This window comes from Babylonia areolata, chromosome 13 (assembly GCF_041734735.1).
Source record: "Babylonia areolata isolate BAREFJ2019XMU chromosome 13, ASM4173473v1, whole genome shotgun sequence".
Taxonomy (NCBI): Eukaryota; Metazoa; Mollusca; class Gastropoda; order Neogastropoda; family Buccinidae; genus Babylonia; species Babylonia areolata.
The window spans coordinates 17,935,191-17,959,944 of NC_134888.1; the positions used below are offsets into that span (position 1 = coordinate 17,935,191).

Sequence of the window (24,754 nt, forward strand, 5' to 3'; positions counted from 1 at the left end):
TTATTGTGTGTGTGTGTGTGTGTGTGTAACTGAATCGGCACAAGCACTTGCGCCATGGGACAGTCCAGATCCCATGCCCTGACTTTAAACATCAAAAGTAGACTTTAAAAGGATTACCACGATACAACTTGGAGAGGAGGGAGGGGAGGGGAGGAGGGGCGGGGGCTGCAGGGGGGTCCATTAATTTTGAAGGCATAAAAAAAGAGAGAAAAGAAATGTATGTTAACATCGAGTGGAAATGTGCCGACATGTCTAGGATAGAGGTTGAGGATTTCAAGCTGAGAGATAATCACACACACACACACACACGCGCGCGCGCGCGCGCACGAACGCACGCACACTCACACACACACACATGGTTGCCAATTAAACAGGTACCGACTTGTCTGACTTTGATGGTACTTATGCTATCGGAATTGGCACAAAGCATAAAACTCTCACAAACACACACGCGCGGGGGTGCGTGTACACACACAAACTGCAAATAAACAAACCAACCCTGGCGCTGCCTTTGATGAATTAAGTCTTTTTCGCCGTTGACTGTGTCTTGTCTTTCAGTCTCTATCAGTCGGTGTCAGCATGAGTATCAACAGTCAAATGTTTTTTGTTTTTTTAATTTACTTATTTATTTATCTATTCTTTATTATTATTATTATTGTAAACTGCATTCTGGAAACGGAATCAGGTGGTTACTAAAGGTTATCAGCCCTAAAACAGTGTTTCTGTGTCTGTTGGATTAATGTTACAGAAAAACAATGTCTGGAACTGAAACTCAACGAAAGAAAATGTCAAGCACAGGCATTGGAGAGACGAGTAGACAACTGTAAGAAGTGTTGAAAATGATGCTTTTCATTATTGATTATCGTGATAATTTAAGATTCCGTATCTACACCTCTCTCTCTCTGTGCCCTGTCTCTACGTCCATGTCTCTCTCTCTGACTGTCCTTTTGTCTTTGTCTTTTTATCTCCGTCTCTCTCATTCTGTGTGTGTGTGTGTGTGTGTGTGTGTGTGTGTGTGCGTGCGTGCGTGTGTGTGTATGCGTGCGTGCGTGCGTCCGTGTGTGTGTGCGTGCGTGAGTGCGTGCGTGTGTATGTGTGTGTGTGTGTGTGTGTGTGTGTGTGTGCTTTTTTCCAATAAAAAAATGTTATAGCATACTGGTATCTGGTGGTGGGGTTTTCTCATTTTCTATGTTTTCATCACCATTATCTTCTTTTCCTTTTCTTTCTTTCTTTCTCCCTTCCTTTTTTTTCTTTTTTTTTCTTCTTCATTGCATTCTTTATTTCTTCCTTTTTCTAAAATGATAATTTCGTGAATTTTGTATTGTTTATTCTTTTGTGGCAACATATTTTCCATTTTTCGTTTGAAACTCAGGTGACTCAATGTTGTCATATAGACCACATCACCACCTTGGTTCCTGTGCATCTAATGTTGATAACCCATGAAAAAAGATATTTGCACTGACTTTAGCCACGGACAACGGTATCGTTGCTATGTGTGTGCTATCTTTTTATTTAAGCATGCTGAGTGCGTATCGCGGGCGGAACTTCACTTTATCATCTGAGACCTTTAATGGCCAGAGATCACGTTCAAGATTAGTCACGGTTCCGACAGTATCTCATCGACCACACACACACAGACACAGACACACACACACACACACACACACACACGTTCTGTATGTCAGTTTGTCTGTCTATCTCTCTTCCACGCATGCACACACGCACGCATACACGCATGCACATGCGCACGCGCGCGCGCACACACATACTGGCACACACACACACACACACACACACACTGGCACGCACACACACACACACACACACACTGACACACACGCACCAAAAACCAGACAAGCAACAAAAAAACCAAAAAAAACCCGAACAAACCCCCCCCAAAAAAACAAACAACAAGCAAACAAAAAAGAAAAGAAAAACAACAACAACAACAACAACAACAAATCTTTATCACTGCTTGTCTGTCTCTTTCTCTCCTGTCTGTTAATTTTGTCTGTCTGTCTCCTCCCCTCTCCCCCAGCCTCCCAACACACACCCCTCCCACAGACAATAGTCCTTTGCGAAGCTCCGATGCTTCCAACGGCTTCTGATTTTTTAGACAAAATTTAATACTCTCGTTACTGTGCCACCACCTTTTCCTGGGTTGCATGTGAATGGAAATTCCAGATTAATCAGGGGAAAAAAAGTTATAACTCTTTCACCCGAAAAGAAAGAAGAGGAATGAATACCGACTGTGCTTTTCAATTTTTATTTTTCAGGCAACACAAAGCTGACACAGATGCGAGAAATGCATCAGAAACTGTCTGGTATATGTCTGTTCTTTTCTCTCTGTCTCAGTGTCTGTCTGCCTGTCTTTCTCAATCAGTCCCCTCGCCCCCGACCCCATCTCTCTCGCATTCTATCTCTCTTTTGTGTCCGTGTATCACTGTGTGTGTGTGTGTGTGTGTGTGTGTGTGTGTGTGCTTGCATGCGTGTGTGTGTGTGCGTGCATGCGTGCGTGTGTGTTTTTGTGTGAGGGTGTATATCCTATATGTGTGTGTGCCAGTGTGTGTACCAGTGTGTGTGTGTGTGTGTGTGTTATGGGAAAGAGAGGGATCCTGAGATGTGTTTATAATGTGTTCAAATGAATGACATTCAAGTGAATGACATCAAGTTGTATGGAATGTAACCACGCATATGAATGTAAACAACCTTATATATATATATATATTTTTTTTTTTAATTTTTTATTTTTTTAAATTTTTTAGTAGAATCTTGAGGTGTGTTAATTACGATTGTCTGTATAAATGTTCACACACACACACACACACACACACACACACACACACACACACACACACACTCGCATATACTGACAGACACTGACAGACAGACAGAAACACAACAAACACACACACATACCTACACGCACAGACAGACGGACACACATACACACACACACACACAAATGCGTGCCCGCGCACCGGCGCACAGCTTACTTTCATGGACACGTGCTCGCATTCTGTTTTGGTGCTGCGTGGTGTGTTCTGCAGAGATGCAAAAAGTGGCAGTGCAAAAGGTGCAGCAAACGCAACAACAAGTAGACAGGTTGGTACTTTTGAAATATAATGAAATATGATGAACCTTCGAAAAGATGTTTACCTTGAAGAGCCAGAAAAAAAAAAAAAAAAAAAATCAGCGTGGTGCATGTTAGGTTTGAACCACTCGATCATCACGGTCAGTCCAACAGTAAATCCCCCAGTCAGTGCAGCCATTCATCAGTTAATCAAAATATTATAACATAGTTAAAAAGGCAGCTGTTTTTTTTTTTTTTTTTTTTTTTTTTTTAATGGTATTGGCTGTTAGAATGACGTTGTTGATATCGATTTTCCTGGTCTTCACAAAACATATACATTTGTTAAAATGACTTGTATAATATCGGTGTTGATATTTCCAGTCTACACGAACATTTGTATTGAATTATCTGTTCATTATGTTTAATCGTTTTATTTCGATTTATGTTTATGTATTTACATAAACCTAGGATAGGCTCACAATGCCTGATCAGTGCACTGGGTTTATGCGAAGGTCAGGCATCTGCCTTAAAATGACGTGTACTGTGTTAATTTATGATGCTGATGTTTGCAGTCTTCATAAACATTATCGTTCGTCTGAATGATGTGTCTAGTATAGTTTATGTTAATTTTTCCAATATTTACGAACAGTGAAAATGACATGCATAGTGCTACTGAGTTTTTTTTGTTTTTTTTTTCAGTTTTCACAAACATTGATTAATTGGTCTGCTAAAATAACATGTGTTATGTTATTTATGGTAGTTTTTTCCAGCATACACAGACAATAGCTGATCCGTTAAAATGTCGAGTATATTGTTATTTATGTTGATTTTTCCAGTCTTCATGAGCTGAACCAGGCTCAGAGCAACAAGATCAACGAACTGAACAGTCTGATTCAACAGGAGAAAGACAGTAGTCTGAAAACTGTGTGAGTTCATGTCTTCATTCTTTGCTTTTGCAAGGTGGTGGTTCGATGGATGGTGTGAACTGTATCCTTAGAACTGCCCGAATGCAGTGCAGTTGTCTTATTAGAAACATTGTCAACTATAATTATGATATAATTATGTGTGAGTGTGATGTCTTCATTCTTTGCTTTCATAGGATGGTGGTTGGATGTATGGTATGAAACTTATCCCCAGAACTGTATGTTTGAATGCAGAGTAGTTGTTTCGTTGTCTAGATTTAATTAGATTTAATAAGATCTTCATTCTGTGATTTTTTTTCCTGTATATAGTTCATTCTTATTACAGATAAAGAAAAAACTCTCTTCTTACACCAAGGAGTATGTATGTGTATCTTTGTTTTCTCATCCTATGTCGTGTTTTTTGTATTAGTGTATGCGTGCACATACATGCGTGTGAGTATGTGTGTGTGTGTGTGTGTGTGTGGTATTTTTTATGAATGTTGCAGAGAGGACTTTGAGGAAAAAATGTCTGCTCTTGCAGAAAAACTGATAACAGCAAGGAAATTTTACGTAAGTTCGCTTCGAGGTTCACTTACTTGAAGGAGATTATTGTGTGCATCAGCATACGAATCACAGTTTATATTTCGCCCAGTCTTGGTTTTGTGTGTGTGTGTGTGTGTGTGTGTGTGTGTGTGTGTGTGTGCTGTAAATTTAAACACACAAATTTTCTTGGCAACCACATGTAGTATAGGAACCAAACTTGGCAGGTATGCATAAGACGTTTCTAATCATCCTCTTTATGATTTTGAAGTCGGCAGGGTGAAAGCTCAAAGATCAAGGTCAGAGCTCATGTCTTACATTCAGTTTTCATCAAACTTTGTATACTGACAGGCCATCATGACAGCATCATCCGTATTGAAATTCAAGGGCAGATGCACAGGTCAAGGTTTCAACATGGCACACTTTAATAATAGGAAGAGCTTGTGAGTACAAAAGAGACGAGGATTTGTTTTCCTATTCCATGATTCCTGACGTATTTAAAAGTGGTCTTGAAGGACTTGCTTATTTTGCTTTTTGCTTGTGACAACCTTTCGCGCTGGTAAAACGCATGTGAGTCTATGTTTAATTGTGTGAGTGTGTATTTGTGTGTACCCAGAGCAAACGAACAAACAAACAAACAACAACAACAACAACAAAAAAAGAAGAGCATGGGTGGTGGCATATGTGTATGACTGTTTCTTTTCACATTCACAGAAGGCAGAGGCACTGTACAAACGAATCAGGGACATTGCTGACAAAATCCGAGAAAACGAAGCTGCAGGTTAGTGTTTTTGAAGATACCGTTTTAGGCCTCTGTGTGTTGTGAATGCTTGCGTGTATGGTAATGTTGGGATAGTGATCCAGCATAATAAAAACAAAAGCCCTTTAGAGAGTTGAGGTCATTCAGGAGACTCTTAAAGTTCATTGTCACAATATAGGGCAATGGCCAAATGGCACATGGGGAAACAAAATGTAAAAGAACTTGGGGAAGATTTCATCCAGTATTCACGAAACTGTACAGTGATTGGTTATTGCCAGAACATAAATGCTTTCAAGCTTAAAGGTGAAGGCCGTAACTGTGTGATTTGAAAAATGCCCGAACTGAAATAATGATCTGATTTGTAATGTTCTTTTCTGTTGTTTTTTTTTTGGTGCTGATACATCTCTGTTGGATTAACTGTGTATCAACGCATGAATCTGGAAGGCCTTGCCTTTCTTGTATACTTTTTTTTCTTCATGTTTTACACATTTTGTATGTGTGCTTGCCCCATCATCTTCACCGTTTCAGTGGCATTACTCCCACGCCGCTCATTTAGGTTCCACCATACACGGTCACATCCGTCTGTCACAGTTCCAGCATTGACAGTCCGCAGGGAACCATTGATGTTAGGTCGCCAGGAGGCCACACTCCAGAGGAGACCCTGCACTGCTGCTGAGTCACTTCTGTGGTGTTCAGTGGTGCCTGTTTGGATTTAACATACTTAGAACACCACCTACTAAGCCCCATACTAACAACAATAATGGATTAGTCGCAGAGCCAGACTGAGTGGGCGTCCCTCCCACAGTGGAGACCGCTACCATGTCCCCCAAACAACAGCTCCCCATGAATCTGCCGACACTGAAGACATCGACAGGACTCACCCCAAGCACAGAAGTGGAGGGGAATCGAAACTGAGGTCACCATGAGAGCAGGGCATGAAAGGCCACAGACTTTGAGACTGTTTTGTTTACATTGATGATGATGAAGGAGGAGGAGGAGGAGGAGGATGTTGCTATGGAGGTCCGTTTTGGTTTGGGACTGCGTGCCAAGGCTGTTCTCTATGCTTCCTGTCATAATGATACTCCGGCATTAACCAGGCCCCGAGAGATACAGACACTTGCTGTGTTGGTCAGGTAATTAGAGCAACACACCTAAAGATGCATCTGTGAAGTGGATGACACTCGACTGTGTGGTCCCAGTCTCCCCATTTAAGCCCATAGCACACTCACCTCTTGGTAGGAGCCAGCCACAGGTGGAAAAACCCACCTCCGCTGGGATTTGAACCTGCGTCCTCCCAGCTGTCAGTCCGCGATGCTAACCACTTAGCCACGGCGGCTGGTGCAGTGGCAGTTCTTACATTTTGCATATTTTCACATGTGATATTAAACATGCATGTGTCATTTGCATGCGCATAATTATGTGCATGCATGAGCACTCTTGCACAACGGTGTATGCTTGGTGTGTACTAACTTGTCCTTCTCTGTACCCGTGTGTACATGCCCACTGGTCACCGCAGCCAAAGAGGACAGCGAAGAAGTGAACAACCTGATCAGCACGATGGATAGCCTTCAGCTGACACCTCCAGGCTGCACGCTGGACCAAGGTGTACCCCACCACACACGTGTCATTGTATGGTATGTATTTGGATTTATGATTTGGAACTCACTGCCATCCAGTACGCATAACACTCAGCTCTTTCAGTGAAAAGCTCTTAAACTTCCAAAAATGTAAAAAAAGCTTGTGGAATTGGGGGTATCAGTTTCACTGTACCCCAGAATTTTGGATCTCACTGTCATCCAGTCTGTGTAACGCTCCAACTCTGATTTGATTTAAGATCAATCTCAAAACATGCTTATTTTGCTAACCATTCCTTTAGCTATGTTACAGGCTGAAGATTTTATGTCTTTTATGAATTTGTATTGAATGACTGCAATTCACATGCGTTGTTTGTGCAGCACACACATCACATGTGAGTTTCTCTTGCTGAGATAATGATAAAGCATTCTGCATTCTGTGTGCACAGGAACATGCTTGAGGAAGAGGAGCAGCAGGTGAAGGCCAGTCTACAGAGGCTGCAGGCAGAGCAGCAGGAGATTTGCACCCTCCTTCAGGAATCCACCTCCACCTCCACCTCCACCACCACCACCCCCAACCACAGCCACTCAGCCATCGATGGCGGTGCCCCTCCCAGTCAGTAAGACATCTATCCTGGCCCCATGCCCTTCCCACTCACCTCGCTGTTTTGAGAATAAAAGGTCTTAATCGCCACTTCTGCTCCTCAAGCAGAACTCCCGTCATCTGCGTACAGAGGATAGCATCCATTAGCGTTTCTGTTCCCTAAGTGAAACTCTTACCATCCACATACTTGAAGGTAGTGTCAGTCCATCAGCATTTCTGTTCCTTAAGTGAAGCTCCCACCATCCGCATACAGAGGATAAGTTTGATCAGCCCTTCCATTCTCTGTGTGACACTTTCCCTACCCACATACAACAAGATAGTGTCAATTAGCACTCCTGTTCTCTAAATGAAACTTTCACCATACACATACTAGGTGGAATCATGTGTTCTTTAATGCTTGTAATTGTGTTTAAGGGGAGCGTGGTGTATTTTAGGGTTTCTGGGATAAAACTTTGTTGATTGTCAATTTTGATGGTTGCTTGAATTAGGTCAGTTTTGTTGTCATTAATTTATCAAGTTCAAAATGTTAATTATTAATGGGGTGGGTCATGTCTGTTTCTTTCTTTTTTTCCGGTTTGCAGTTTTGTTTGTGTGTTTTGATTGAAATACATATGTCACAAGGGTTTCTGTTTATAATTTGTGTTCGAGACGTGACATTTTGTGCTTTCATACTTGAAGGAAATGTTTTTTCTCATTTACCTTTTATAATTACAAAACAGTTAAGACACTACAAAACAAAAACAGGGACAACAACAACTCTGTACACATATATACATGCCAGTACTTGCGCTGATGTACCTGTTTGTATTTGCACACACACACAAATGTACACACACACACAGTCACACACACACACACACACACACACACACACTTTCTCTGCTGTTGTTAACATGGTTACTGCTTTCTGTCACACGCACCCCTGCACCCACCATACTCCTACCCAATCTTATGCCCACCCACCTCCTCAAAAAAAAAAAAAAAAAAAAAAATCATTTTAAGACTAATAGAAATATCACCAGTAATGAATTAGCTTAAATATCAGATCAATTAACCACCAAACACACACTGACTCTGTCACAAATACACATGTAGAAAAAAAAAGAGTAGAACTTAAATCATCTATTGATTGTTTATGTGAGAGTATCTAGCACATTTGACAGTATTTACCTCTGCAGCAATCACCAAACACGCATGAATGTGCGTGCATGTGTGTGCGTTTAAATCATTCAACATGAATCCATGTGTGAAAATGGCACCACACCATCCGCCATACATAAAAACCAAATCGCACCAACTCTTGTTGTCATCATGCTAAAATACTTTATTTTCAAATGGTGATGTCACTGGCAAAAGTAATTTGTTTCCTCATATACAACACAATAAAGGATATCACATGCAACATGTTTGGAAACGCACTGCACCAGGAGAAAAGGCGGACGGTACTGAAAAGACATCTTGTGTGCTGACGAATGTAAAGAACAAACATGGAAAAGAATTACTCATAGGTCATGATGCTCCTAAATATATATTTCAATTTACTGTTACCAGTACAAAATATCACCACACAAACATTTATCAACTTGCAGTATATCAATAGTTTGAATGATATCTGCGGTAGAAATACATCTCCAGTTTGACCTTCTGTGAAAATCATCCGTTTCATGTTCTCCATTACAATGCAAATTGAAAATGTGTGAGAAAATTGGTTTACGTTAACCTAGACACCAACAAAATGGTGACATTATTCCATAATGCACACACTGCTGCAGTGAAGTGGAGCACATTATTTTCCTTTCCATCTTATTTCCCCCTGATTAACAAAAAAGTCATCTAGATGTATTTTGTACAGTTAAAAACTTTCAAGTATACAAAAAAGCACTTTCAAAAAAGAAAGAGAAAAATCAGATTCAGTAATGTCACTGTTTTTTTATTAAAAAAAAAAAAAAAATCACAGAATAAAACATTCATGCCGACAGTTACCTAAATGCTCATTATTGAGTGGCACAAATCTTCAACATGTGCTTCTCATTCTTTGAATGCTTCAGGTTTCCTTACAACAACAACATCACTTTTTGATCGATCACAGCGTTCCATTATTTAGCAGTTAACACAAAATGTCTGTTAGGCCTTTCCTTCCAACCCCACTGGACAAAGTCACGACTGTGTGTATGTGTGAGCTGTGCTGTGCTGTGGTGGCATCACTACTCAACTCTGATGGGCTGGCCAAAGAGGGCCTCCAGGAGAGAGGCATACTTGACGGAGCTGACCTCGTTCTTGGCCTGAGTTCCTTTCCAGTCCTCGTCGGGGTGCACAGGCTGGTATTGCATGGGGGGCACAGGGAAGTCCCTCCAGTTGAGGTGCTTCAAGAACTCCGCATAGGCCACCTCCCCCTTGTCGTTGGAAGGAGCGCTGCATGCACAAACACAATGTTGTTAGAGCAAACACACAAACAAATGTGGAGTGGAGGTCTAGTGAATGGTAATGCGTCTGCCTATGGAGTGAGAGAATCTTGAGGGTGCGGGATCGAATCCCACACTTAACAGAATTCCCCACCCCCATCCCCCCACTCCTTGCTATCTCCATTAGAGTGGTGGTCTGGATTGTAGCATACAATGGGCTTAAGCAAAATAACCCACAACAACAAAAGGGTTGTACGTGGCAGTATTCTGTAGTAAAATCCTCTCAGAAAGGAAAACAAATACACTTGCAGGCAGAAAAAAAGAAAAGAAAAAGGATGATGCTGCGCTGTAGTGACACACTCTCTGGGGAGAGCAGCCCAGATTTCACACAGAAATCTATTGTGACAAAGAGTAATACAATATGGTATAATACAATACAAAACAATGCAATACAACACAACACAATACAATACAATATAATATGATAAACAGCAACCCCATAAAAAAAACACACACAAAAAAAAACACACAAAAAAATAACCCTTGACAGTTCTGTCATGGTCTCTCAGAATGAAGCCAAAATGGTACAGGGAAAGGTGGGGGTGGGTGGAAGGGGTGGTGGGGGGGGGGCTTAATGGGACTGTGGAAGTGAGGGCTTTGATCTAAGAACATATTACACTTTCAAACATGATGAACATTACTCCTCAAATGATATAATGATTTATGATTGGTTTCCCTGTTCTGACATGCAACAATTTTCACTGCCCATTGCAACAATGCAGTGACTTTTGTTACAAATAAACATTATTTTGTGCATGAAGTGAATTGCATAATTACTGATGACAAGAAAAAAAAAAGTACGATTAAAAGCAGATGCAGACCCCACACCCCTCCCAAACACCACACACACACACACATACACACACACACACCCACAAACACACACACACACACAAATTACTGTAGATGTCTGGAAGAGAAAAGAAGCAGCACTCACCAGGCAAGGAGAGCTCTCAGCATGTCGTCTGGCAGAGGTACATGATGGGACAAGAACACTGTGCGCAGGGCCTCAGTTCCAATGAATCCGCACCTGACCACACCACACCACACCACATCAATCAGACAACTTGCCATGATAAATGATTATTTAAGATGGCCACCCCAAAGCTCTTGCACAAAGGATCTGGTTTAATCATTTTAATATCAAGAAACAAGACAAGATACACTGTTCAATAAAGAAAAAGGAAAACTTGAGCAACAACAAGCCTGAGCTTTATGTCGTGTGCTTTTATGAAGGATTTACCTGTTGAAACATGCAGGAATGGGTGGAAGTGTCAGCTTTCCTTGTTACCTGTTCTTCTCACAGTGAAACCAGCATGATGTTCTTAAAAAAAATCCTCTTTGAATCCCAATCTTCTAGCATTACTGTGCCAGAAATTTCCTCTCTCTCTCTTTAAAAAAAGAAATATTGCTTTCTTTGTTTCTGGCCTTTTTCCTGTTCTTTCTGTCGTTTCTTCCTGCCTTGATGGACCATTCATCTAAATTGTTTTCTAGAAAGCCTTGAATTTTCTGTTGTTGGTCTTTTTCTGGAATTGAAAATAATGTGCATTCTTTAATATATTGCAATCTTTATTGCACCTATGGATGTGTGAGGTGCCCATTCACAAATATTGGTTTTGAATACCTATTATACATACAGATTATATGTTATTTTGTGTATCATGTATAATTATGTTTATGCTCAGGTGCCCGTTTTTTTAATCCTTGATTGAAAACATTTCATGGAACAGTCAGTACTACAGGCAAGTTGTATGTTTATGTAAAAAAAAAAAAAAAGTGTTCTGTTCTTTCCTCCCCCCTCCCCCCACCCCCATGTCCGGCAGGATCAATATTTACAGTAGTTTTTCAGCTCTGATACACCACCCTGAATGATCATCTGGACCATAAGCAAGAAAGATGAATGAATTAAATGAATGACTTTCTGATGAGCGCAGCGACCAAGTGGTTAAAGCATCAGTCTAAGAGTCCTGGGTTCGAGTCGCCATAGGTGCACCTGGTGGATTAAAGGTAGAGATGTGCAGACCTGCAAGTGCTGAATCTTCTTTGAGTTTCATGTATAAACACATGCAGAAGATCAAATACACACATTAAAGATCCAGTTATTCATGTCAGCATTTGGTGGGTTATGGAAACACAAACGTACCCAAATGCATACCCCTGAAAATTGAGTATGGTTGCCTACATGGCAAGGTAAAACCAGTCATAAATATAAAAGCCCACTCATTCATAAAAGTAAACATGTGAAGAAGAATACAAAGAAGAATAAGAAGATGATGGTGATGATGAAGGTGATAGTAATGATAATACAGCAAAAGAAGAATGAAGGACGAGAAGAAGGAGATGATGACAAAGATGATGTTACAACAAAAAGAAGAATGAAGGAGAAGGAGGGAGAGAAGAAGAAGGAGAAGGACTCACTTGGTCTTGTCCTGGTGCTGCAGGCTATCCAGCAGGTTGTTGAAGCTCTCGTAGTTCCTCTTGCGCAGCTGCTCCTGGGCGATGGCCACCAGCTTCTGGGCGTCCACGCCCTCCATCTGATTCTGGTTGGAGAAGTGGCGGGCCACCGTCATGATCTCCTGGTCCGTCAGGCTGCCATCCACCTGACAGTGCACACATTTCACAATGTAGTTGCTCATTGGTTTTATTTCTTTTATTTATTTATTTATTTTTGTTGTTGTTGCCTCTGTGTTATTTTAGTTGCTCACTGTTTCATTTTCATTTTATTTTATTTGTTGCCTGTATTTGTGGGTTTTTTTTAGTTGCTCATTGTTTTATTTCTATTTTATCTTATTTGTTACCTGTATTTATGGGGTTTTTTGTTTGTTTGTTTTTGGTCCCATCTGTGTCACTTCAGTGGTATCACTCCCATGTATTGTTGCTTTCAGTCCAACCGACTACACATGGCCATATATATTTATATATGTCAGGACTACTTGACTGAATAAAAAAAAAAAAAAAAAAAAAAATTAAATGACATTAAACGCAAACCTCATCTGGAGAACAACAACAAAAACAGAACATACTCAGCAAAACAACACAATCATAACATATTATCTTAAATCATTAAGTTCCTTAAAGGCAAATAAGACCAGGCTGTGTGCAGTGAGGATACCTGCCCTTTGCTGATTTATTCTTCCCAGATTAACAAAAAGACCTAAGTTAATTAAGCAAGAAGAGAATTGCCATTAAATGGTTCTAGATGGAAGCAACAGTCATTTCCAAAGATTTTCACAAATATTTATCACATTCCTTTGAGACTAAGAAGTGCATAATCAGTATGATATACAAAAAAACCCAAACCCCCTGACCCCCCCAAAAAACCCCAACAACAAAAAACAAAACAAAACAAACACAAAAAAAAAAAAACAACAACCAAACTTGATGCACTTATATAGATAAAGAATCAATACATAGTTGCTTTGTCAGTCTTTCCACCTTCACTAAATAACCATTGTGATATCTGTTCTGTCATGTCAGTAATGATGCCTACCAAAACTGTGAAACATGTAAACACAGCAGGTTAAACTAGGAGACCTAGATGAGTGTCATGGCAACCCCTCACCCACCCACACACACACACACATGAACATGCACACACAAACACACACACACACACACAGTTACTACCCTACCCTACCTGCCCCACATTTTTTTTTTTTTTTAAGTTGAGAGGAAAGATTCTTATCACTGTGCTACCATTACCAAACTACAAATCTTTTAAATGAAAAATATTCAGTGCAACTTTTTTATTTTTTTTATTATATATATATATATATTTTTTTTTTACAGTGTCTGCGCCTTTTGTGACATGATTAAGATAATGTTCTGCCTTAACAAATACAATGCTGAAGGGAAAGGGTGGAAGGGTGTGTAAAAACAACAACAACATCGCCCCAGAGACTTCTAAACTGTATGGATTCACACATGAAACAACCCTAATGACAAAGTACATTCAAACAGATCAAAATATTTCCAACAAAACAATAAATATGAATTACAACTGACAAGAAATTCCACAATAAGAAAACAAGACTTTCAGATATGAATTGAAAATAATGAAATATTAACTGTCAGTGTCATTAAAAAAACACGAATCAGAACATGTAAGAACACAAGATAAAGAAATTGAAAACAACTTGTCAGAGAACATTTTCACATGCAAAAGATGAACTAACTTTATAAAAAAAAAAGATCCACCCATAAAAAAGGAAACAATAAATCAAAAACACTCATCATTTTGAACCAGCATCCTGACCTTATGCTTTGGCAACTGAACAACTTACCTCCTTTAACATTTTAGCATAGCCTTGGTCACACACACCATACCTCTTAGCCAACCCATACTGGAAACAAAATCATGTTCTTATCAAACCATAGTAACAAATTGATAACTGATGCTATTTTATGTCAACAGCTGTAAAAGAACAACGCAAACAAACGAAACACTATTTTGTTATGTGATTATTGCAACTAATCAGTTAGACAATATTTCAATTATTTAAACAAATGTGCAGGTTTGCAAATGACTCAAGAAAAGCAAACTCAACCTGCCACTCACAACAGCTTCATTATTAATCAAGAGCCATACATGACAAACACAGGAATAACAAAAAAAAAAAAAGAAGAAAAAAAGTCCACACATTTGGGTCGGAGTGTCCAAGACCTCCAAACCGTACCTGCATGAGAAGCTGCCTGAACTGTTCGTAGCTGGTGACCCCACTGCCTGCTGAGTCATTGCGGGAGAAGAAGGATCGCACATCTTCCATGTTCTGGCTCAGTTTGGCACGGATCTTCTCCAGGATGAACTGCATGTTGCACTTGGGGAACTGTCAACACACAGAACAGAATTGAATAGAACAGAATATGACTTTGTCACAGATGTGAGTGAATATGGAAAGCTGCAGCCCATAAACACAAACCATCCCTGTATGATTTCTATTCCCATCATCAGCCCTGACAACCAACATGAAAATGTTGCCCATAGTCCAGCTGATTGCGGTACAGGGCCATGTCAGGACTGCCAAATTTAATTTTAAAAAATTCAACTGTACTAAACACAAAAGCCTGTCACATATGGGGGAAAAAATCCCACCTACAACATGACAATGTTGCCCATAGTCTAGCTGACTGTCACACTGGTACATGTCAGGACTGCCAAATTAATATTAAAAATTCAACGGTGTTAAATAAAAACCCTGTAACATCTGGAAAAAACAAACAAACAAACAAAAAATCCCACATACACCAAAGCAAACAACCACCCCTGCATGCCACTGCCAAGCTGTACCACACAAGTAAGGGAAGACAATCCCACAAATGCTCGCCGACACCCCTACCCCACCCCACCCCCTTTACCTCCATAGGGTGCTCCTCCATGTAGCGGAAGGCGTACTCATCGGCGTCAATCAGGATGAACTTGTGCTTGTTGAAGTTGACCAGGGCGCCCACAAAGAGGTCATGGGCCATGTAGTACTCTGACAGCTCCGTGCTGTAGGGCATCTGGTCAGGCTTCTTCACCCGCCCTCGCTCCAGGAACTTACCTCCAATGATGCCTGAACAATGACCGATGCAGTGCACAAAGTCAGAATTAAGGCTGGTTGGTTGCATTTTTTTTAAGACGTTCAAATTTTCTAGGATTAAACTGTAACCACCATCACTTGCATCAGTGACAGATGTAATCTCCAAAAGGTTAGAGCTTTGGACTTTCAATCTGAATGTCTAGGATTCAGATCCCTGATTACACCTGGTGGGTAAAGGGTGGAGAGCTTTCCAGTCTCCCAGGTCTACATCTGAGCCTCCTTCATGTATATTCGCTTACCTGACATCAAACATGCAGACTAAAAATCCCCTTATCCAAATCAAGTGTTTGGAGGGCTCATGGACACATTAACATACCCATCATGCACACCCCACTATGGCTGACATCACCGCCCACTCAAGACAGTATGCAAGTGTGTTTAGAGTTTAGTCTCAGACTGACAGGATAGGCACTATATAAGTATAAACAAGAGAGGCAAGGCCTTCAAGACTCATTTTTGATACACACTTAAAATCAAAATCAAAATTTAATCGTATAAATGTGTTCTGTATTTGTTATTTTCAAGTTTTGGGTTAAAAAAAAAGGCATAAAAGCTGTTTCGAACCAAGCACGTTAGGGTGGAAAGTGATAGTTGTTGTCACAGCCCCATTGTGCAATTACCAGTGACATTCAAAAATCAACATTTAAATGATTTTTCAAACGTGAAAAATCAACTGCGGTATGTAAAGTAATAATGCTGTTTAAATCATGTCAATTGACAAAGTAATTCCAGAGAAAATGACAATGTTTAAGTTCACCACAGACACATGAACACACACACACACACACACACACACACACAGACAACCTGAACACTGGGTTATAACGTAGACTCACTCTGTTAACAGAGTCAAAAGAGTTGAAAACAATAATAAAAATGAATGTGGGGGAGTCATAGCCTATGAACTCAGACAGTAACAAAGAACGAAAAGAAAAGAAACACACACACACACACACACAAAAACACAACCCAAAAAACAACCAGACCTACCTGAGTTCCTAACGGGTGGCTCAAACACCAGGATGGTGTCGTCACTGAGGAAGTAGGAGATGATGAAGCGGCGGTCCTTGTCGATGGGCTTCTCCGTGTCCATGCGCGCAAGGAAGCGCAGCACGTTGCTGTCCAGCCCCCGGCGGTCGCGCTCCATGAACTTGATGAAGTCGCGCTTGGGTGGCTTGGGCAGCAGCCCCATGCAGGAGCACAGGGAGTCCTCCTCGGACCCGAACCCGTTGTACGGGGGGAACTCCCGGGTCATCTGGCTGCCGCCGTTCCTGTTGCCAGTGGCCAGCGGGCTGAACTCCGCTGTGTGTGAAAATGATGAAAAAAAAAACCTGTGATGATAATGTTGATGATTTGGTGATGATGATGATAATGAAAACAACAACAATAATGGTAATAATGATAATACTGAAAGTACTATTGATGACAACAACAAGATCAATAATGATAATAACAGTAATGATACTAAAAACTCAATTAATGACAACAACAATATCATTATTAATAATGATAGACACATTATTACTTGTCTGTAAGTAAATAAATTTCTAAACTTTTAGTGTGTATTCAGTTGGCAGAAAGTGCATAAGGTTTACCAGTTTTCTTAAAAAGAAATTATATACATATTTTCTACCACGTCAGTCCATAGGAAGGCATACTAACTGATGCCGTATTTGGTGCGGTAGTATTCCTTAGTGAAGTCATCACAGTCACACAGGATGAACTTGCGTCCCCACACGTTGAGGGCCGTCCCGATGGTCAGATCAGAGTCTTTGTAGAACTCAGGGGTGAACTGCCCCTGTCTGAAACCAAAAATGAACTTTTTCCTCACTTTCGTATTATGATTAGTGGAGATGACATGGCATTTGAAATGAAAAAAAAATCATAAAATAAGTTTGAAAAAACAACAACACAAAACAAAACAACTTTGGTATTCTTATGCAAAGTGTGTGTGTGTGTGTGTGTGTGTGTGTGTGTGAGTCAAGTCAAGTCAAGTCAAGATTTTATTTCTGATGGTAAATTGAATAAGCAACAATTGCTTTTTTACATCGTGTGTGTGTGTGTGTGTGTGTGTGTGTGTGTGTGTGTGTGTGTGATTTAGTTGATTTCTTAGGTTTATCTATTCCTTGATGTGATAAGTGATGAAGACATGTCATTCAAAATAGAGAGTTACAAAAATCAGTCTGGGATTTTTGTATTCATTAACATTTTTTTTTGTTAATATTCTTATACAATGTGTGTGTGTGTGTGTGTGTGTGTGTGTGTGTGTGTGTGTGTGTGTGTGTGTGTGTGTGTGTGTGTGTGTGTGTGTGTGTGTTGAATTCTTGGGATTATCCATTACTTATGTAATTAGTGAAGAAGACATGTCCCATTAAGATGGAAACCATCATGAAAGTAACATCTTTTGTTCACATTTTCATGTAAAGCGTGTGTGCGCTGCTTGGTTGATCTCTTGGGTTCAAGTCTGGGAACTGAGAGCGTTATTAGATGAGGAATAGCTCTCACAAGAGAAAACAAAAACTGTGGAGCAGGAAGAGAATTGGTAGACAATTGGAGTTTGTGTTTATATATCTACACACACACACACACACACATAGACATATACATATATATATATATATATGTGTGTGTGTGTGTGTGTGTGTGTGTGTGTGTGTGTGTGTGTGTGTATTTAGATAGATAGATATACATATATATATAGATATGTGTGTGCATTTGTGTGCGCATGCATTGTGGGTGCATGTGTGCTCATGGGTGCATGTATGTCTCTGTATGTGTGCATATATATGCCCCTCTGTGAGCCTGCATACATGCATGAATAAGCAAGCACATATATGTAGAGGATGAATAATTCTTAATACTGTTTGGTATCTTGTGTTCAATCTTTCCTTTTTGATATTTACATATGTGTTCTATTTGTAAACGCCTAGGGCTTATTTTCCAAATAAGCGTAAATGCTCATAATAATAATAAAAAAAAAAGTCCACTGACCTTCAGGCTGTCCAGAATGTAGCGTCCCCCATGCCCCATGGGACCGAAGACGTTAAGCACGGTTCTGTCTGTCAACACGCCGGGCTGTTTGAGGGACTCGATGTTCTTGGGCATTTTGCCCCTCCTCAGAAACACTGGGAAAGAGTCGCGGCCAGAGTTGGGTGGAATGACCTGCAACCAGAGAGGATGCATTGTTCAAAATGAGCGGCATCCATGCTCACAACAACAACAACAAATGAAAGAAAGAGAGAGAAAGCTAAAAGCAAACCACACCTGATCTGTAACCAGAGAAGGTAATTTTTTTTAGACCAACACAGGGGGTGGTGGTGGGTGGGCATGATCATGATTATTCATATCTATTATGTCATTTCCCATTATCTTCTTGTGCAAGGATCCATGGGGGATGAGTAAAAACAGGTCACCTTGTGTGTGTGTGTGTGTGTGTGTGTGCGCGCGCGCGCGTGTGTGCGTGCGTGCATTTTCTTCCTCCTTAATACTGGGTATGTAAGATGAATGAATGTCACTGTACAACATAATATGACCATTCTTGTTTATTAATTAAAACAATTAACAGTGTTGAAGTTTTCTACAGTGAATCCACCTCGTTCACACACACACACACAGACAAACACAAACACACTAAAGACATACTCAAATTACAGACACAGACAAACAGACATCTACTGAATCACAAACACAAGGAGTGACTTTTTTCCTTTCCAAGCAGTTTTTCCCCCTAACCTCATCAAACATCACTTACACTGTTACAGTGAAAAATGTTAAACTATCAAATGAACAAACACACACACACACATCAGCTTTTCAACAGCAAACACACTGACTACTCTGATGTCCAACTGTCCCTCCACATCCACTCACACACACACACACACACACACACACACATGTACAAACACACACACACACACATACCTGTTTTCAACAACATACACACTGACTTCCCTGATCTCCAACGTCTCCCTCTACACACACACACAGACACTCACACCCTCACACACACACACACACAACACACACTCACAACATACAGACACATACACACACACACACATACCAGCTTTTAAACAACATATACACTGACTTCTCTATCTCCAACACACACACACACACACACACACACAACACACGCACACACTCACACTCATACTCTCACAACAACACACACACCTACCCCCCACCCTTCCCCTAGATGCCCCCCACCCACCCCCCACACACACACCCACACACGCAACACACACACACACACACACACAACACACACACCAGCTTTCCAACAACATACACACTGACCTCTCTGATCTCCATGGTGTCATCGGCCAGGAAATAGTGCAGCACCATCTGTCGCTGGTCCCCAAACATGTTGTCTGTATCGTCCCAGTAGCAGTAGAAGCGCAGCACGTGACGGTCATGGTCCAAGAACTGTTTGAGTGTGTCGTACTTCTCGTACGGCCTCAGAGGCTGCATGCTCTCGTCAATCTGAATATGAAGGGAGAGAGATGGACAGACACTGATGTGAATGTGTAAAACAAAAGCATTCACACATATACAGCAATGACCACAAAAACAAACAGTTCTTTCATGACAACACACTAAAGCATGTTCATAGACATGCATTTGTGCACAGACAGACAGACAGACAGACAGACACACACACACACACACACACACACACACACACACACACTCAAGATATCACACACACACTGACACGCACACACACATGCACACACACACACAACACCACACACATATACACAGACACACACAGACACATGCACACAAACACACACACACACACACACACACTCACACACACACTCACATACACACACACATGGACACACACTCACACACAAATACACATAAACATTCATCTGCCCCGCCCCCACCTCTCCTTCCTCCCCACCCACCCAAATACACACCCACCCATACACATTCACCCCTACAAACCACAAACACACACACATACACACATTCATCACCCTCACACCATACACACACACATTCACCCCAATAACAGCACATACACACAACACACACATCCATTCACCCTCACACACACCACACACACACAGATTCACCTATTCATTATTGAATTGTTATTGTTAATTGTAATTGCATGTTAGTTATGCAATTTTGGTAGTTTTCTACCTTTTCTGTTTTATTCATCCCTCTCCCATCCCACGCCCCCCCTCCCTCCCTGCCCCCCACCCACCCTTCCCCCTCCCTCCCTTTAAAAAAAAAAAATAATCTAATATCACTGATAGTGAAAAGATGCTAAATTAAAGAATGAACGAACAAACACATTCACCTCCACATGCCACACAAGGACACACAACCTGATTCATCCCCACACACCACACATACACACACATCACACCACACACACACACAAACTCACAGTCAAACACATACACACAAACACACACACAACCCCCGCCCCCTCTCCATCATTCCCCCATCCTCTTCACACACACACACACACACACACACAGAACTCACAGCTTTGCGGTAGGAAGAATAAGGATCACCAGGACTAGGTTCACTTGTCCCCACCCGCACGCCAAGCTTCTTGAGGAAGTTGTGCGTGAACTCGTCACAGCCGATGATCTTGAACACCCTGGAGTACAGGTTAATTTCCAAGCCCACATTGAAGTCCTCCACTGTGTAGAAATCATCATCATTGGGCGGAGTCTTTGGGATCCTGTGACGACGAATGATGGTACCTGTGTGGAATTTAAAACAAAGAAGGAAAGTTGTTGTAATGTTGATCTCTTGGATCTGGTACCAGGTTCACACATCCTTATGTCATTGTAAGTACTCTCTGTTCATGCATGGCATGATATCTATCATTATGAATATTCTCTGTTCATGTGTGATACCTATTGTTGTAAATATTCTGTGTTCATACATAAATATTCTTTGTTCATGCATAATACCTATTATCATAAATATTCTCTGTTCATGCATAATACCCATTATCATGAATATTCTCTGTCCATGTATAACTATTCTCTGTTCATGCATAGTACCTAAAATCGTAAATGATTTATGTTCATGCATGATACATATAATCATCATAAGTATTCTCTGTTTATGCAGGATACCTGCAGTTAACATAGATATTTTCTGTTCATGCATAATACCTATTATCATAATTATTCTCTGTTCGTACATGACACCTGTTATTATGAATATTCTCTGTTCAAGCATGATATTGATACCTATCATCATAAAGACTGTCCGTCCATGCATGACACCAGACTTAAAGCCCATGCATAGTCATAGTTTAATACATATACTGTTCAACATAGTATCAATGTGAATGTCACCATGTGAACACAAATGCAGACCAAAACTTATTTTTGGTCTCTTGGTCTTGGTGTTTGTTTATTTATTTATCTATTTATTCATTTGTTTGTGTGATGTTTTCTGTTGTTTTCACACACTGTTTTGAATCCTGAGGAAACAGCAAATATACACCTGATAAACTGAACAGCGTGAAAGAAGGCTTCTACCAAGTGCACGTTTCTGCAAAAGTACAGACCTTGTGGTACACCAGCATTCTTGAACCTGGGCTCAATGACCTGGATGGAGTCGTCTTCCAAGTAGAAATAGATCTTGCAGTTTCTCACTCGGTACTGCTCTTCCCGTCTCTCCACCACTGCTTCTTGGTAATATGCATCAAAGCATAGCACCTGAAATGAATGCAGAAACCAAATAATGCTCATTACTCAACCAGAACTTTGGAAATAATCTGCATGTACATGCCTAGGTTCATTCCAGCACATACACAGTTACCCATTTATGTAATTGATAATATGTAAGTACAATATCTATATTGATGAAGGAAGGTGGAAGAAATTACCACCACTCATTTTTTCTCATTCACAAGCCAGCCACTCAAGCTTTCTGTCACATCTGTTCAAACACACACATTTGCATAAATGCTCATACACATTCTCTCTTATTATGTTACTTTCTCACACATGCAAACACATATGTGGATCTCTCTCTCTCTCTCTCAAACACTAACATAACTGCACATGTAGACGTAGTATGCATAAATGCTGAAGGTTTGTTTTTGCGTGTGTGTGTGTGTGTGTGTGTGTGTGTGTGTGTGTGGCATATATACATAAGGGAAACATGTACTGATATATGCCAATGTGTGTGTATTGCATACATGTTTCTGTTTTTGTGTGCATACCACACAGAGAGAGAGAGAGACTAAGACAGAGAAAAGAGACAAAAAGAGTTTAAAACACAGCACAATTACATAAAATTCTTAGACTATCCATCTTTCTTTTACTGCATACTTGGACCTTACCTGTCGGTCAAAGGCCACCCAGGCAGGCAGATTCGAACCCTCCCCCTTGGGGAACTTGGAGCTGCGGGGTTTAGTTTTCTGGCCTGGGATAGGCTCCCCTCCAATGCCTGGCTTGGCTTCACCGACCATCATGGTGACATCATTGCAAACATCAAAGTGATGAGACTTGTGGTACTTGGTTTTTCCCAGCTGCGCAAAATAGTGTATACACCATTCACAATAAGGACCGAATAAAAGTGTTAAGAATTAGCATTAGCATGTATAACTATGATTAGTTATAGTTGCTAAAGTGTTAAGAAGTGGCATCAGCATGTATATTTATGATTTGTTATAGATGTTTTCACCAGATGAACAGAATAACATATGGTATATATCAATGAAAAAAGCATTTAAACTGATATTTCTAATGCAAGTTCTAATCATTTAAAGTTTTCTATGATAGTTTGATCATTTAAGATAATGAAGACTGGATATATAGATTGTGGAGGGGGGGGGGTTGTCTGAAAGAATAACATTAAAAAAACAAACAAAAAAGACAAAAAAAGAATGATACCAACAAATTAAATGTTTTGGAAAAAAAGAAGAAGCCAATGCAGTTGTATAACTTTAGAACATAAGACCTTTCCTCATCTTACTGCACGTATGATTACACCAGGAACATAGGGATTGTGATGTTTTTGATCAACACAAGCATAAAAAGGAAGAAATGTAAGTTTCTAGTTAGCAAATGGATTGCTCTTTGCATCTATGTACTTTCCATTTTATTATATTATAGCTGCTGGACTGATCGTTATATACATGGTCCTAGTTTGCTTGTTTTCTTCTTTATCTCTATGTGAACTGCTGGGAAGGATAAAGGCACATTTGCTTGACGTTTTTAGCTTTGTTGTTTGACTAGGGACAAAAGTCACTGTACTTCTTCAGCATCAACATACACACACACACAGACACAGACACACAGACACACACACACACATTTGCATCCTCACATACATATGCAGTGACTTTTTCCCTCCCTCGATTCTTTTTCCAACCCTTGTCAAATATAACATTTTAGTGAAAAGACGTTAAACTGAAGAACACACACACACACACACACACACACACAGATTATAGAGAAAAGTAGTGACAAGTCAAGGAGAGAGGTGGTGGAGATCATATCCAGGCCTTATTTGTGCTGCTTGATATAACTATTTCTTTTATTTCATCTATAGACAGTTGTTTCTATTGCAGTGGCTATGTTTCCTTCGGTAATTGCAATCCTTGTTAGTAGATGTCGCCCACTTACATATTACCCACATACATACGATGGATATTTTCAAAATCGATGTCTGCAATTTGTTATTTGCAATGTCGTCTTCTGGCTTCTGATCATATGGTTCTAAAATAATTATCTTCCTCTGGGGGTGGTAGATGTCGCACAGTGACCTTTGATTATTTGTCCCGATTAAACTACTTCATCAGAGTTCCAACAGTACTGGGCAAAGCAGCATAAATAATCATTGGAACAACGGTTGGTATGCTACCCGAGTGTGTGTACACACGATTTTCTTATCATGGGTAATTTTGTATAATCGGATGTCAAAATCAAGTAAAAATTAACGAGAACGATGAAGATCTACTTACACTTGAGTTGAATGAGTTGCCGGGAAGGAAAGGCAACGCCATGGTGAATGTTACACGGAAAGTGACAGCAACCCCAGATCACAATTTTCGCTGTACACCGATACCCACACGACCAGTCCTGTTTGGCTTGCCGCCGTTGCTATGGCGTCGTCAGGTGGCGATTCTTACGCCAAAACACCAATCTAACGCCCGTCATGGGTATAAGTATATGATATCATTTATATACAAATCTACTTTTATGTATGCTTATTGGCAAAAACATAAAATGAAATACGCGGCAAAGGAAAAAATTCAC

The 24,754-nt window shown here is 40.4% G+C and overlaps 2 protein-coding genes across 2 annotated transcripts; one reads left to right on the forward strand and one right to left on the reverse strand.

The window, feature by feature from the left end:
• Positions 1-2,268: 2,268 nt before the first annotated feature.
• On the forward strand, positions 2,269-8,045 carry LOC143288862 (uncharacterized). Its single transcript, XM_076597514.1, has 7 exons — positions 2,269-2,324; positions 3,051-3,105; positions 3,910-3,999; positions 4,482-4,545; positions 5,230-5,296; positions 6,792-6,909; positions 7,299-8,045. Exons 1-7 carry the CDS (start codon positions 2,297-2,299, stop codon positions 7,471-7,473), a joined length of 597 nt encoding a protein of 198 aa, XP_076453629.1. The 5' UTR covers positions 2,269-2,296; the 3' UTR covers positions 7,474-8,045.
• A 702-nt stretch (positions 8,046-8,747) lies between these two features.
• LOC143289115 (EF-hand domain-containing family member C2-like) lies at positions 8,748-24,606 on the reverse strand. Its single transcript, XM_076597977.1, is given in 14 exon segments — positions 8,748-9,865; positions 10,853-10,945; positions 12,334-12,515; positions 14,592-14,741; positions 15,271-15,467; positions 16,485-16,796; positions 17,157-17,280; positions 17,282-17,296; positions 18,486-18,656; positions 19,797-19,982; positions 21,009-21,232; positions 22,054-22,204; positions 22,834-23,022; positions 24,460-24,606. Coding segments are annotated over 14 exon segments (2,244 nt in total). The 5' UTR covers positions 24,502-24,606; the 3' UTR covers positions 8,748-9,657.
• Between the last annotated feature and the right edge of the window lie 148 nt (positions 24,607-24,754).